Genomic DNA, 16,216 nt, shown 5'->3' with positions numbered 1-16,216 from the left:
TTAGTAAGTTCCAACCAAGTTTCCAACATATCAATCTTGAATTGTCAGGGTTTTCAATATATCTTAACCAAATAGCTTGGCTTATATTTTGCTTTTAGTCTTTTTTTCCCCAGGGAAGGAGGTCAATGTCAGGAGTTTGCTTTGACCCTTGAATGTTCCCTCCTCTGTTGGTTTGAATTAATAAAACCAACACCCCCTGCAAGCCCCTTATTTTACAGCTCAGTAGGACAAGAGCTTTGCAGCTATGTGTGAATGCACAAGACCTTGCTGCAAAAGGTGGAAATGACTGCTAAAGACTCTGATGGGAAACAAAGACATAATCTTTATGACCTGATTGTGCTGTTTATGGATTGATCAGCCTGTCCTAGTTATCAGCACATAGCTGTGGAGAGACAGGAGCTGACAAACACTGCCCTTGGCTTTCCTGCCTCCCCTAAGAAACTTGGTACAGCCCTCTGCAAGCAGAGTGCATAAATACAGAAGAAAGCTGCAGCCTGTAGAGTTGTTTGTGTGAAGGAGCAGCTGCTGGTGGTCCTCCAGGCATCTCACTTTAGGGTCTCCTCAGCTCAGGCGTGTAGTATGGAGCACACAGACATTCTGAAGCCACAGACACTGGATGAGCTGATCCAGATCCTGCATGAGATCTTTGCCAGTGATGAAGTCAATGTAGAGGAAGTCCAGAGTATCATGGAGTCCTATGAAAGCAACCCAATGGAATGGATGAAATATGCAAAGTTTGACCCTTACAGGTAACTGTTCATTATTAGGAGTAGTCCTTGGTTACAAAGTCATTCCCTGATTTCTTTACATTAGGATTCTGTCATTTAGCATTAAAGTGCCTATCTTAAGGAGGAAGGGTGAGGTTTGGGGATCTCAGGCTGTAGGAATGTGCTATGTAAGCTCTTATGGCCTGACTGTGCAGATATGTCACTCCTGTGCAGCTGATGGCCCACAGTTCTTGCTTTTGTGTCATACGAGCAGCTTGATTGCATTAATCAAATATAGAGAAACTGACTTTTTTTTTTTTTGTCTTGTTGCCACATATGTCCTATATAAATTGACAAGTGAAAGGACGGGGTCAAAGACTGGTTGTGCAGCATTACTGGTTTTGTAGCCCAGACTAGTGGACACTAAACTCCTAATGCTTTGGCCTGTAATACTAATCGAAGTAATGATTGCAGAACTTTAATTGGGCAGGAAACACATTCAGAGATTGTTGTTATAGCCAAAGCCATGAAGGAGTGAGTGCAGCCGAAAGGAGAACTAAAAATCCTTAATTCATATATTCAACCACTTGTGAATCTACTAATGGCCTTCCCTAAAGCCGCGTCCTGCCCCACAGATCTCCATCTACGCACACCGTTCCATTGTATGGCACATATTGATGTAAGGATACATGTGTGTGTTTTCACAGATGTTTTGCATCTCTGATTCCAGGCACGGTTTGGGAGAGTTGGCACAGTGGTGGTGTCTGGAGTGTTGGAGAACCTGTCTGACCATTTATGCTGTTCACTCCTATTCCTTGCAGGGCTGGTAGTGAGGTGTCTGAGGTTTACCATATACGTGCACCCCCTGACCTCCAACCAATGATTGAGAGGCTTCTCCCCAAAATAATCTTTATTTTTTTTATATAGCGCTAACATAACATGTTTTGCACACATTATCATCGCTGTCCCTGATGGGGCTCACAATCTACATTCCCTATCAGTATGTCTTTGGAATGTGGGAGGAAACCGGAGTACCCGGAGGAAACCCACATAAACACGGGGAGAACATACAAACTCCTTGCAGATGTTGTCCTTGGTGGGATTCAAACCCAGGACCCCAGCGCTGCACTGCTATCCACTGAGCCACCGTGCTGCCCAAAATCTGCATTCTAGGAAAAAACTGTCAGTCATCAGACAGAGGTCAATAAAACGTGTACATGATGAATGCATCCAACTCCTAGGACTATTCTAGTAGGCTCTCCCAAACCATTACACCACTGGTGCCAGATGGCAATATGAAGGTTCCGACAAGTGCCCTTTGAGGCCCTGCTTCCCCCCCCCCCTTTTTTTTTTTTTTTTTTTTTTTTTTTTTTTGAATGCATTTATTCATGCAGAAAATCAACTGCATTTAACAGTTTTAGCAAAAGTAGACTTGATTTAAGAAAAATAATGTCCACTGTAAACTTAAAGATGCTATTGAACTGTCCATTTCTTGAGGCGCTACAGGCTTTCTATGAGGGAGAAACTACATGTTGGGGAAAAAATTGCAATTGCATTTAAGGCAGAATTTTAATTTTGATGCATTAAAAAAACAGTGCCAAATCTGCACCTAAAACTCTGCAATAACCCAAGCAGATTGCTATTACGTATACTGTATTAAAAAGAAAAATATTCCTTTGCTCACATGGGACACCTAACACAATTATCTGTAATTATTTTATCCTTTATGGGTATCGCCACATCGGTTCTGTCAGTTCAGAAAGCACAAGATCGCTGCCTACAATAATCCCATTGATTTGGGTTCACATTCAGCTGTCAGTGTAACTAGGAAAGAGCCATATTCGCAGTTCAGTGTGTCAGTAACGTGTAGACACAATCTATACAGGGTAGATCTATTCTATAGGACCTGACTGGCCCTATGGGTGCTTGTCTCCCTCTCCCCTCCATGCTGCAGACAGCACACCTCTGCACATGCCAGCAGAACATACAGAGTTCTGGTTGGGAGTGGCGAGGGCGTGTGTCCGCCAGCCAATCACTTGTCCTGTACACTGACAACCACAGGCTCTTGGCAGTCCAGCCTTACAGCAATGCATCGCTGAGCTGGCTGCTTATCCAGATCTAACCTGATTTTTTTTTTTTTTTTTTCTTTTATTTTGTATTGTAACCTTTTAACTATATACGGTTAACCCTTAAATGTTGCTACTGGCTTTCCTCCAACAGATGATGGAAATCCCCGTGCGAGGAAAAGGGCAACACTGCGCTTTTTTTTACAGTTGATTTATCAGCAAGCACTCGCTGTGCATAAAACACCTATTGGCCCTATTAAAACAAGCCCTTTTGCCAGCTGTTTAAAATCTACTTTAAAATTGTTTGATATGATAAAAAAAAAAACACTTGCGCAACTTCTGGCATTTTTACGCTAGCGCCGAAAGCTTCAGGAAAAGTGGGCAGCAATTTGCATGGAGCAATCGTGACGAACCACAGTCAAAATTACCAAAGTGGTGTAAATTACACCTGAACTGTACTCCAGTCCCTGCCTGGAGTACATGTGTTGTGGTTGTGCACAGATGCTGACATCAGTGCCACATTCATTAATTTGCCCTCTCCTCTGGATGCATTTGGCGCATCGACTGGCCAAACACAAGTCTCTTGATGAATTTGGGCAATTGTCTTTTTGAACATTTGCTGAATCTAACAAATTCAAGAAATTTACAATTTGATTAGTTAATTGCCAAAAAATTTTGGCTGACATTTTACACACTGCAGAAGTTTGGATCGGCCAAAGAAGATCACACATGACCCCAGAACAACCAGACTGACTTCCCTGTAATGCCTTGCAGCAATCAAATAGTCTCTCCTTATTGGCTGTTTGTTATACCACCATAGACTGTATAAAAGAGGCAGCCATTTTGGGGTGAATCTGGATGGTGAGAGTCGCAGCTTGGCAGTATAGATGAGGAGAAAGCCATATAAGGGCTATTATTCCCACTTGCGGTGCAATCTGGGAAAAAAAAATTTGATTTGGGAAAGTGCAATATTTCTCTATGGTGCAGCTCACATCTGCAATTATTTTTTTTTCAAGGCGAATCGGCATGGGAAAACAATTGCAGCATGCTGCAATTGCACTTGAGAATCGGATCTCACACAGCCATTTAAGTCTATATGTACGTGTGAAACATCGCACTGCAGTCAGGTATTACCTGAGTGAAGTGTGATTCCTACCGACAGCAGAGGAGATGGAGAAATTACTTTCCTCCAGCTCCAGCTCCTCCACAGCTGTGCTCCGATCCTATCATGCGAAAGGATCGGAGCACTGACATTCAGCTCACGCTTTGCAGCAAAGCAGGAGCCGAGTGTCATTACCACATCACATTCAATGCTTTCACATGAGAGAATCATTGGATACCAATATGCTAAAGGGACCCCGGCCAAACACTGAGTAAACCTTCCAGATAGTGTGTGTCAGGACAGCAGTGAAGAACAGTTGCAATGTTTGAGGTCAGTTTCACATTACTAAGGCTAGTTTCACACTAGCGAGTGGTGGAGCTGCGGAGGGATGCGGACTTCCTCCGTGAAGCTCCGCCCACTGCCGCACCTCCTCCATTAAGCTCTGCCTACGTCGGCATGCGGGCTGCATACCCTATCTTTAGCATCGGGTATGCAAGCCATGCCGATGTATGTGGATGCCTATTCATGCGTCGTTTTGGTGGTGCTTTCGGCGCAGGGTACGCAGGCCGCATGCGGAGCTGAATGGAGGAGGTGCGGCAGTGGGCGGGGATTCACGGAGGAAGTCCGCAGCTCTGCAATACGCTGGTGTGAAACTAGCCTTAGGCAGTGTTTGCATAACAATCTTGAAATTGGTTTGATACAGTCTTGAGACTTCTGTGTTGGGGCTCGCACTGGTGAGTAGTATCCGATGATGAGAGCATTGGATGCTATTTACAAATGACCCTCTGCTCAAGCTCTGTTGCGAGTGTGACCTGAGTGTCATTTTTACTTCACTGTCCGTGTATGTCAGGCAATCTCCACATGTATTGTCTAACAGCAACGAAACATGGGGACGCGAACATGTCACTCGAGCATCCGTCATACTCGGTGCATACCCTTGAGGAACGAGCACTTGCGCTCATCACCAAGCACCATCTTTTCAGTTACCCGTTAAAAGGTATCAACCACTGAGGACTCACATTTTAATAGTATGTAATGGTATTTGTATGGCTGGTTTCACATTTGCGTATCTGTGGACATCGTTTGATCCTCATGCGTACATATCTTTAACATGGTGTATGCAGGGACATGCGTTTGCTTGTGGATGCGTATGCATGCAGTGGTGTATGCAACATGTTGCATTTTTGAGGCGTCAAATATGAGCAGCCATGCGCATGTGAATGAAGTGCGTCAAAGCAACGCATTACTGTCTATGGGAACGCATTGGTACACAAGGACACGCGTATGCATGCGTACTTCAGAATGAGCAGGTCCAGGACATGGCTTGTGTCAAGGAAATTTTCTTGGAAAAGCATTGTCCTATCGAACGCATGCGCATAAATAACGCATGCGTTATAAATAATGCAAACACATGCACACGCAGCTTGTTTTTTTTTTTTTTCTTCTGATGCGGATAAAAAATGCTGCATTTGCATGTGTTTGCACATGCAGATGATACGCTGCACACATATACACAAATGTGAACTTGGCCTAACCCAAAATACAATACAAGATGCCTGATATGACTGTGGCCCTGCTCTTTGAAACAGACAAAATCTTCAGTGCAAGCTTCCTCCCAAATTCACATGGAGCTCAGGGGAAACCTTTCACTTTCTCCAGCTCTCCCCTCCTTAGTATTTCTACTGACAGTTCATGCCTTCCCATACTGGTGATTTCTCTTGTAGAGGTAAAATCTCCAGCAATGTTCTGCAAATCTGACCTGCTTGAGGCTGCGTTCACACGTCGAGGTTTTTATCACGTGATTTTGCCGCGAAAAAAAAGCATCCCATGCAATCCTTTGGGATTCTGCAATGCTGTGCTAATGCTGCAGTCTTGAAGGCAATTGGGTAAGGAAAGTATAAGAGAAAAGTGGGTCTTGTGTGGGAAGGACTATGGTTCTTTACAAATCAATCCTAGAATGACCTTCTGTTCCTCTCGGAGTGCTCAGTATTTTATGAATCCTATACACAGTGCCAGATTTGGAGTCCAAGTATATTCGGGCTGCAAACTTATCTTCACACACCTTGCTTGATTAGCTTTTTTTTTTTTTTTTCTTACTGCCCTTCTCCTGGTCCTGAATTCTTGCACTTGCTCAGTATGAGTTGCAGTCTGCGTAGCACTACAGATAGAAAAAGTCCTGGAAAATGGTCATCAATGTAATGAGTTTCTAACATCATCTATGGCAAGAACCAGTTCACCAAGGATAAAGGTACTGTCACACTTGGCGATGTACCAGCGATATGACGCGGTCAGGATCGCTGGTACATCGCTAAGTGGTCGCTAGTGAGCTGCCACACAGGCAGATCTCACCAGCGACATCGCTGGAGTCGGGGGTCGCTACTTACCTGTCACACTAGGTGATCCTGCGTCCTCCCGCCCGCGTCCACGCGTTGCTCGTCGTCACAGCAGGAAGCTGACGACAAGAAACAGTCCTGAACGTTCTCGTGCGATCAGCGATAACCAGCGGGGGAGCCGGTCGGAGGTAAGTATCAGACACAGCGATGTCACTAGTTATAGCGATATCTTAGTGTGACATGCCCTTAACTCTACATATGTGTATGTTCTGTCATCGGTACGTTTGCCCAGACTTTAGGAGAGAGGGAGATTATACTGAATACTGATAAAGTCTACCGAACCATTCCATTAACATGATGACTTAAAGGAAACTTAGAAATGTATGGCGTGTGGGTGTTTTTTTTTTTTTTTTGTTTTTTTATTAGTTATTTTATCTTGGAACAGAGTTAGTTGGAAAAAATCCAACTAGTGATGATTAAGCATGCTCGGATAGTGTTTTTGGAGCATGCTCGAGTGCTAGTAGAGTATCTTCGGAGTGCTTAAATACAATGTTTGAGTCGTGTTGGCTGCATGTCTTAAAAAAGGCAATCCCTGCATGTGTTGCAGCTGTCGAGCAGCCACGGAGACTCAAATATAGTATCAGAGAACGCTGAAGATTCTCCCTCAAGCATGCTCTGATAACACACGCTCATCACCAATTCCAACAACCTCTGTCTGTATGGTTTGGTGAACCTTCCCCTCTGGTGAGGTTACATGGGCATAATTGTGTTCTAGTGACTGGCTTTGGGGTCTGTGCATACTGCGGATTGTCCTGCGGAATTTTCCACGTGGATTTGTGTAAATCTGCAGGTCAAAAGCCCTGTGGTTTATCTGCAGATTTTCTACGGTTTAGCTTGCGGGTTTCCCCTGCGGTTTGACACCTGCCATGGATCAGGTGCCAAACCGCAGCGGAATCCGCACAAAGAATTGACATGCTGCGGTTTTGAAGCCGCAGCAAATCCGCGCGGAAAATTCCGCACCGTGTGCACTGCGGATTTCTATTTCCATTGATTATAATGATACTGTACACCGCAGCAGAAACTGCTGTGGAGCCGCAGGACCAAAACTGCAGCAGGATCCGTAGCGTGTGCACACACCCTTAAGGGGTAGCCTCAAGTTTGGATGTTATACCCTGTCAATGAGATGGTGGTATAACATCCCGATTGTTGGCCTTCGCCCCCTCAGTCCTGAGAACCAATGCTCTCAAGCCACGGGTGAGTGTTTTATAATAGTCATGGTAATAACAGTCTGTGTCTGCCTCTTGGGAATTGCCATCAGCTATTATTGTACAGGTAGACATCACACCTGAATATGCTACAGCAAACATCGGATCTGAAATAAGTTGCCAAACCTGTAGACTGACTACACAAATCCATGCCAGAGGCAATATGTCTACCTAACATGTGTTACAATTCTGCAGCAATGTGCTATTATTCCAGAGGGCTTTTCTGCATAAACAAATGGCCACATATTACTTGTGCTCGGTCTTAGCAAAGGCTCCTTCTTTATAAATTATCAGTTCTAAAGCATATTTTTCTTAGATCTGTTATTCCTCTTGAAAGTGTATATAAGGTAACAAGTGTGAGTAACCATTGCTTTTGTCAGTGGGTTGGGCCCCTGGACACAATGACACTGACGGCCCCGATTGGAAACTCCTATTGCAGGTACAGGGTCTGCCCAGTTGTATTACACGTTTTTAGGAGAAATAAGTCCGAAATTATTGGTTCACTGTTAAAAAAAAAACAAACTTTAAAATATAACTTTTAATAATAAATGTTATGAAATTACTAATGTAGTGAGATGAGCATGTACCACCACCAAGGTATCATGTAGACACTTGATAAGAAATAAGGGAGATGCCTCTAGTACACTAAACTTGCCCCTACCTACCAGCAGAGGTTGGCACCCTAGATCATGCGCAATGGCGCCCCCACTTGTCGACGGTGCACCCTGCTGGCCCTAACTTGGAGCAGGGGAGAAAGAAAAAGGAACAGCACTAGTTTGAAATATCAGCGTTGGACCATTATTATACTCTAAGGGTGTGTGCACACGTAAGCGTTTTTACCAGCAAAACCGCTTACAAGAAGCATCCCATTCAATTTAATTTCTGTACTTTTTGTGCATATTGATGCGGTTTTTTTTCTGTGAAAAAAATGCATTGCGGTAAAAAACGCAGCATGCTCATTAATTTCGCAGAAAAAACGCACTTCTAACTATTTTCTAGGAGACTGGGGACACTCCGGAAAAAACGTGCGTTTTCTGGGAAGGAGTCTGGTTTTCAGTCAGGAATTCTCTGCATACGTGGGTACATAGCCTAAAACTCCTGATATTTCAATCTAGTGCTGTATCATTTTCTTTCTCCCCTGCTCCAAATTGGGGCCAGCAGGGTGAACTGTCGATGACTGGGGGCACCATTGCGCAGGATCTAGAGTGCCAACCTCCGTTGGTAGGTGGGGGCAAGTTTAGTGTACTACAGGGATAGGCACCCCCCTCTTATTTCTGAAGTGTCTATATGATACCTTGGTGGTGGTACGTGCTTATCTCACTATATTAGTGATATTCTAAAATTTATTAAGTTACGTTATATTTTAAAGTGGGTTTTTTTTTTTTTATTGTTTGAGCCTGACCACTTCTAACAAATGGGCTGTAGAGTGGGATATTGTTATATCTACACTGGCTAAAGCCTGTTACCACCAGGTCATGACATTATCTAACAGAGCAGGGGTTTATGCCCATGCACTGAACATGCAGATGAATACATAAGTTCATGTTAGGTCAAGCAAGGAAAAAGATCAGATAAGTAACTTGTTTTTCCCTTGGATCTGTACGGTTTATGCCATATGAATATTCACGTTTTCATTAAGAGCAACATCTGAGCGATTGATCAGCAGACTAAGTCCTTATAGGAACTTCTAACAATAAAGCATCATGGCAGTCCATAGCCTACAAATAATAAGGGTTTCACATTTTATTCTCCTTACAAGTGTGTATAGACGTTACTTAATCTTGCACTAATCATACAGCAAATACTGTCAACCATTCTGGCATGAAGCATTTGGGAACATTACCTAATCGGCTGATTGTAATAGAACAATTTCTAGAAGTTTATTTTATTTTTTCCTTTTCACACTTGGACTCATGGGGAACCATAGAGACACATGGGAAACCATAGAGACACATGGGAACCGTAGACAAATGGACCTGATTCCTTTTCTTCTTATAAGATATTTGTAGTTTATTGACTCCTTGATAAAGCAAAAGCCTTTAAAACTGTATGTGACTAAATACCTATCAATCATTATTTGTGGCAAAGCCTGGAGATCTGAATCTCTGCAGTAGATAACTAGTAGTCTGCCAGGACTTGTGGATTCACATCTGGTGACCTGCCAGGGTCCGCCCTCTATTTCACAACTTTCGTATCTTTGAACCAAGCTTTCAGAACATATATGCTTTCCTGTGACTTCTAGTAATTGTTATCCTAAACAAATTTAGGATGTTTTTCCTAGCTTTCATGATCAGTACCATGTGCTCCATGCAGTGACTAAGAAAAGGCAATTGGATCTCCGTTCTTATGATCAGTTAGGGTCCCAAAAGTGAGCGTTTATCACCTATTCTGTCTTTTGTGGGATAAAAACTTTGGGGTGTGTGCACACTTGTTTTTGTTTGGGTAGTTTTTTGGAGCGTTTCTGCTCCAAACACTGTGACCTTTTATGGGTATGTTCCCATGGAGTCGTTAAGATGAGCCTTCTACCAGCATCTTTTACCCTATACTTTAATTAAAACAATTAAAGTACAACCCTTTAAGACACCATAAAAATAAACTTTCTTTTTTTTTTTTTTTTATTTTTTTTTTCCCCATCTGCTGTCCTTCCCTCTACAACAAGAGATTTTCTTCTATAGTGTACAGCTAGTTTCCTTCTTGTGGCAATAGTTACATTGCAGGAGAGGGGTTAACTGTAAATATCCCAGACAGCTCTCTCCAACCTATTGATATCCATTCAGCAGTTACCTGCTCATTTCTGTCCCCCTCCTCTTCTGAAGAGTCATAAAGCACTAGCCCTGCAGCAGCTTTCAGAGCAGATCTGCTCATCTGTCTGGAATAGTGTTGAGCGAACATGCTGGGATAAGGTGTTATATCCGAACATGCTCGGGTGATATCCAAGTATCTTGGGCATGCTTGAATAATATGTTCGAGTCCCAGCGGCTGCATGTCTCCCAGCTGTTGGCAGCTACACTTTTGGGGATTGCCTGTTTGTTCGGTAAGGCCAGGATCACACATGCGAGAAACACGGCCAAGTCTCGCATGTTAATACCTGGCACTGCCACCAGCACTCAGAGCGGACTGTGAGGCTGCATAGCAATACATGGAGCCACACACTCCGCTCCGTAGTGCCGGCGGCAGCCCCGGGTATTAACATGCGAGACTTGGCCGTGTTTCTCGCGTGTGATCCCGACCTTATAGATGGTTTTCTGTGCCGAAAACGCCAGAAGAAAGGACCTGTTTCTACTTAGTGTTTTTAGAAACCTGAAGCAGATAATAAGTTCCACAATCTGAACATATGCACAGCAAGTCGTTTTTACATTGAAGGGCATTTATTCGTTGTTTTGAGTGCTTTGACAGGATTTTCATATGAACTCTGCCTGAATGTTGTGATTTATTATCCTAGAATGTCAGAGTTGGGAGGGACTAGTGATGGGCAAGTAGCATCGTTGCTCAGGTCTCCCCGAGCATGCTCGGGTGATCTCCGAGTATTTTGGCGTGCTCGGAGATTTAGTTTTCCTCGTCTTATCTGCATGATTTGCGACTTGTAGACAGGCTGAATACATGTGGAAATTCCCTAACAAACAGGCATTCCACACGTATTCAAGCTGTCTAGCAGTCGCAAATCATGCAGATGAGACGAAGAAAACTAAATCTCCGAGCATGCCAAAATACTCGGAGACGACCCGAGCATGCTAGGGGAGACCCGAGCAACAAGTATACTAGTTCATTACTAGGAGGAACCTCAAGGGTCATCCTGTCCAGCCCCCTGCTCAGTGCACATTTGCGTGTCTTCACTGCATTTGTGCTCATAGAATGTGCCTGTGAAAGCTTACCATAAAATGAAAAGAAAAAAAAAAAAGGAACGGCAATGTCAAAACGTCCTTGCTGTGAAAATGTTCCGTCTTGGTCCCTTTTTTTTTTTTTTTTTCCCATCTACTACAGGGTTTGGCCGTGCACTTGCATTTATCATGAAAGCACCCCTAGGGGTAAGTGCCCACGATCAGGAAATAGCGGCTCTTCGGCACACCATATTTTTGCTGGGTTCAATCGTGCAGTTAAATCCTCATGTGTTCATTGACTCATGCAGATTTACTGCATCCAGTACTTTCTATGGTGGAAACTCTAGTCTGCGCTACAGATATTGACATGCTGCGGCTTGTAAACCTGCACCACAGGTGATTACACAGCAGTAAATATAAGCCCCATGGGCAGGAGATTTCTATAAATCCCATCCACTGTGCTTGTATCACAGAACGCAGCGTTTTGGATGCAGCACAGGTGAGCTGAGTCCATAACGCTGCTATTCCTGATCGTGGGCACATACCCTTCATCAGTGGAATGAATTGGAGCCATGGCCATTATAAAGAGATGGCTTGACTCTAACATGAACATCATCTTTTTTCAGAGGATGCGTGATAAATGATACTAGATGGCATGAAATGTTATACCTTAGGAACGAAAGTTAAATTTTAGCTACAATCTCTATTAAACCTGCTGACCTTGTAAGCTCCCTGCGTTGATAACCAATAAAAACTAGGTTCTGAGCTAATCTAGGTCAAAAGATCACCATAAACGTACGGTATTTACTTTGGATTTGGGGAAAAAGTGAAACCTTTGATTTACGGGTTTTTCAGTAAATGCCGTACATCTTTTTAATTCAGCAAAACAAAAATTGTAGCAAACCTCAGAAAAATTTGGTTCAAATCCTTGTAGACTGTGAGCCCTCGCAGGCAGGGTCCTCGCACCACCTGTACCAGACATTCGCTTGTATTGTTTACGATTATTATACAGTACTTCTACTTTTTTTTTTTTTTTTATGTATACCCCTTTTCACATGTAAAGCGCCATAGAAGGAATGGCGTTATAGTCGGTACAGCTTAGGGTTGAGCCCATGTGCTGGTAAAAACAAACTTTGCAATTTACTTGTTAGACATCCTCCATGTTCACAAGAAAGTGATTTATTTATTTTAATTTTTTTTTCCATCCAAGAAAAACTGGCTCCATTCTGATATGAATAATCAGAATGTTGTTCTCAGATGTGGAGAAACCGGTCTTGTGACCCTACCCATAAGACTAGTTTTGCAGTGCAATGGATGGCCAACTGGGTAGACACATGGATAAATCTAAAGGTGTGTGAAGACCATATAAAACTGGATTACATTTTAGTTGCTCTGATGTCAAATCTAAACATCACGAAGGCCACTTCTGATCTAGGCAGACTGTATACAGCGTCTTAGTCTTTAATGCTGTCCATCATGATACGCTTCAGTTAGTTAATGGTGCCTTGTAAGGGATCCTGACCTTTGTAGAGTAGGGGGCAGACCCCAAGAGATAACAAGGCCCACTTCTTGTGGCTTCTGTCACGCTCATATAAAGTGGTGAGCTATGGGACTGTAAGGCTGTGTTCCCACAAGGAAGGTGCTTTTCTTTTTAATCTTATTATACATTTTTATAGCGCCAATTATTCCATGGCGCTTTACATGTGAAAAGGGGCAAACATAGACAAGTACAATAAACATGAGCAATACAAGACACACAGAAGGACAGAGGACCCTGCCGGCAAGGGCTCAGTCTACATTTTATTTTATTTTTTTTTTTGCTCCCTTGAAAACCCAGCACCACACAGCTCGAGCAAAGTGGATGGCATTTATAGTAATTCTTTGTTACTATTTTTTTTTTTTTTTTTTTTTTTTTTTTTTTTTTTTACCTGACTTGTGGTACACGTTTCAAATCCGCAGCATGTCAATTTCTCTTGTGGGTACACTGAGTTTTATGTGAGGATTTTCCCCATAGTATTGCCTTAGATGTGGAAAAACCGCATATGCTTTTCCACTATAGAAATGCAGTAAAAACGCATGTAATCTGCACATGACTGCATCAATAAAGTTTTATTGAAGCCAAATACCAGGAAGTATCAAAAACAAAGCAGCTTTATTTAAAACATGACACAACAACAAGAGACCAAAACCTCTGTGTCAAAAATGCGGGGGGGAAAAGTGCAAGTGACCGCTTAAGTTGCCTCCTTGTTTCATCACCTGTGATCATCCACATCAGTCTTTATCCTTCCCACCGGTCTGTCGTCATATCTAATTATCGTGGAGGAGGCCAACAACAAGTGACGGTGGTCCTGCTATGGAGATCATTGTATCTGTTTGTTTTGCAGGTACACCAGAAACTTGGTGAATGAAGGAAATGGGAAGTTTAATCTCATGATTCTCTGTTGGGGTGAAGGACATGGCAGGTAAAACATCCAGAATTTTTAACTATTTAGTCTTGATTAGTTGATGTAGCTGAAAATATCGCCAACTGAAGAGTCCAACTAACCATACATTGTTGGTTTGCAAAGTGCCCTTCCTCAAGGCAAGGGAGTCTAGTGGTAGATCTGGCAGCAGCTGCAGGCGTAGACATGTATGTGCAACCAGCGTACAGGGGCCAAATGGATATGGAGGGGGCCAGCCCACACTTTTACTAGCTATTCTGATGTTAAAACATCATGGCTATCAATTACTTGTGAATTGTTAAAAATGCATAAAGTGGAGCTCTATGATAAGCTAATGAAGTGTCGCCCCATCTGCTGTTCCCTAGGCCTTTCAGCTGTCAAAAATGAGGATGAATGAACTCATGGAGATCAACATCCAACACTGCGGAGACACCATCACATGTTTCTCAACTCAGTGATTCTCAGTGACACCATCACGTTTGCATTGAGAAACGTGATGGTGTCTCCGCGGCTTGTGTTTCGCATGTTTTTGCAGATTTCCCATAAGGGATGGGGGCATTGCTCTAGAATCACTGCGTTGAGAAACATGTGATGGTGTCTCCGCAGTGTTGGATGTTGATCTCCATGAGTTCATTCATCCTCATTTTTCAGTCTTTTACTAGGCATTGCTCCTACTAGCCAGTTTCCTACTCCACACTGATGAGGGGCAATACCCCGAAACAGCTGTCTGTGGATGGATACCATGTTTTGGCATAGGTGGTTTCCTTCATTGGAGACTGCCCTTCCCGTGGTTGTTCCTTCCCGGGGAAAGACCTGGCTAGTCATGCTTGCGTTGAGAAACATGTGATGGTGTCTCCGCGGCTTGTGTTTTGCATGTTTTCAGCTGTCAAAGTCTGCCCCAGTATGACTCCAAAGTGAAAATTGTGCTGGGGCTACAAAGCGATTTTTGCCGGCCAAAGTTTGCTAGGTGTCGCTTCTACATTGCAGTGCATTAGTGAATGAGGTTGCACAGTGACCCCCAAGTGTACCGTGACTGATGCAAAAAAAAAAAAAAAAGCCAACGCAGTTGCAATACTATGTGACCTGTGTCGCGGACTGTCTCCTTCTAACCTTAGCCTAACACTATACCTTCCTCATGTGGTGTTAAAGTATAGACTTGATCCTTTGAAGAAACCCCTGGTTTCCTTCCTCCATGTAATGCACAGACCAGAAGTATATGACGGGTTTTTCTTTTTTTTTTTTTTTTTTTTTGTTTAGCTTGTCAGTAGATCCCACCAATTACTATTTCATCCATTGGTCTTCTCAAATCTCTAAGGACAACTGGGGTGAATTATACAAAAGGCAAACTGTGTAATTGCCCAGGAGCCGCCATGATTTTTCCAGAATAAAAACACATCTCAAGATGATTTTTTTTTTTTTTTTTTTTTTTCCTACTATTTAAAGAAAGGTTTGTACATGGTGAAATCCAGCACTTGCCTTTGAGGAATAATTGAGTCATCCTCTCAAACCCCATACACATTAGATAAAAGGCTAATTTGTGCCAAATTTCTTGTGTTAACTTGAGCTCTACCTAATGTATTTGGGCACATAAAGAAGCCCTCCCATAAAGTGTGGGTGTGTGGATCTTCTCTGCGATCCAGTGCCATTCTGCACCTCTTCAGTGACATCACCACTCTGCAGACTTTCAGGGTTACTGTGCTCTGTGTGACCTACAAGTGGCTTTTACAATGTAAGTCTAAGGAGCATGAGAACGAATGTCCATAGACTTGCATTGTAAAAGAGAAATTTTTCATTTTACAAACAACGTTCAGTTGGGGTGAAATTTTGGAGTGGGCACCTAACGAGGTAACCCTGATTATAAATATGGTGGCGTACTGTGATAGTGGGTGTAGGAAAACCACCGCAGATGACTGCACTTTTACTAGAAAAAAAAAACCCCTCTATACAAAGACCAACACTGTTATTATTACCACCATATAGTTGTAGATACTAGTCCTGCAGAACATAAGAGATTATAGTACAGTTATTGGTGATCTACAGCTGTTGTACTTTTTCATGGCGTCATTCATTTTTCCCAGCTTTCTGGCCCAGATCGACATAACCGCTTCTCCAGCCGCGACTCTGCTGCAGAAATTACAACAAAGACACATATGACGTCTCACATTTCAGGCACCATCCCCATCTATTCCCAACCTGCACAAACTCCTCATCCTGCCGACACCACAAGACTGAGCAGCTGCAGGTGTCCCTATTACTGTACTTACTGTGTGGTGCTGTGTGCCCTCTAATTTTCCACCTACTGGAGCCTTAGTTTCCATTGCACTCCTAAGGTATGATGTCAACAAAAGTGCCCCACAAACACTGCCCCACAGTGCATTTCTCCACACACAGTATGGTGACCCACCACCACCACACATAGCCCTCCATGCTGCATAATGGGCCTATATACAGTATATGGACCCCATACAAACCGTCACAATGCAC

At 43.1% G+C, this 16,216-nt stretch overlaps 1 protein-coding gene across 2 annotated transcripts in view; it reads left to right on the top strand.

Annotated features, from left to right (window-relative positions):
- The first annotated feature begins 220 nt into the window (after positions 1-220).
- Positions 221-16,216, top strand: part of CDO1 (cysteine dioxygenase type 1) — a 28,616-nt gene continuing 12,620 nt past the window's right edge. Inside the window, exons 1-2 of one of the 2 annotated variants that reach the window (XM_073553180.1) lie at positions 223-749; positions 13,676-13,753. In XM_073553180.1, coding sequence (XP_073409281.1) covers positions 580-749; positions 13,676-13,753 — 248 coding nt within the window. In that variant the 5' untranslated portion in view covers positions 223-579. Of the gene's footprint in view, positions 750-13,675; positions 13,754-16,216 lie in introns of both variants that reach the window. The other variant, XM_073553181.1, reaches the window with a different exon arrangement.

This window comes from Dendrobates tinctorius, unplaced genomic scaffold (genome assembly GCF_039654945.1).
Source record: "Dendrobates tinctorius isolate UK_male_01 unplaced genomic scaffold, ASM3965494v1 ptg000003l, whole genome shotgun sequence".
NCBI classification, from domain to species: domain Eukaryota; kingdom Metazoa; phylum Chordata; class Amphibia; order Anura; family Dendrobatidae; genus Dendrobates; species Dendrobates tinctorius.
Note: the sequence above shows the minus strand (reverse complement) of the source record. Positions and strands in the feature narration are given on the sequence as shown.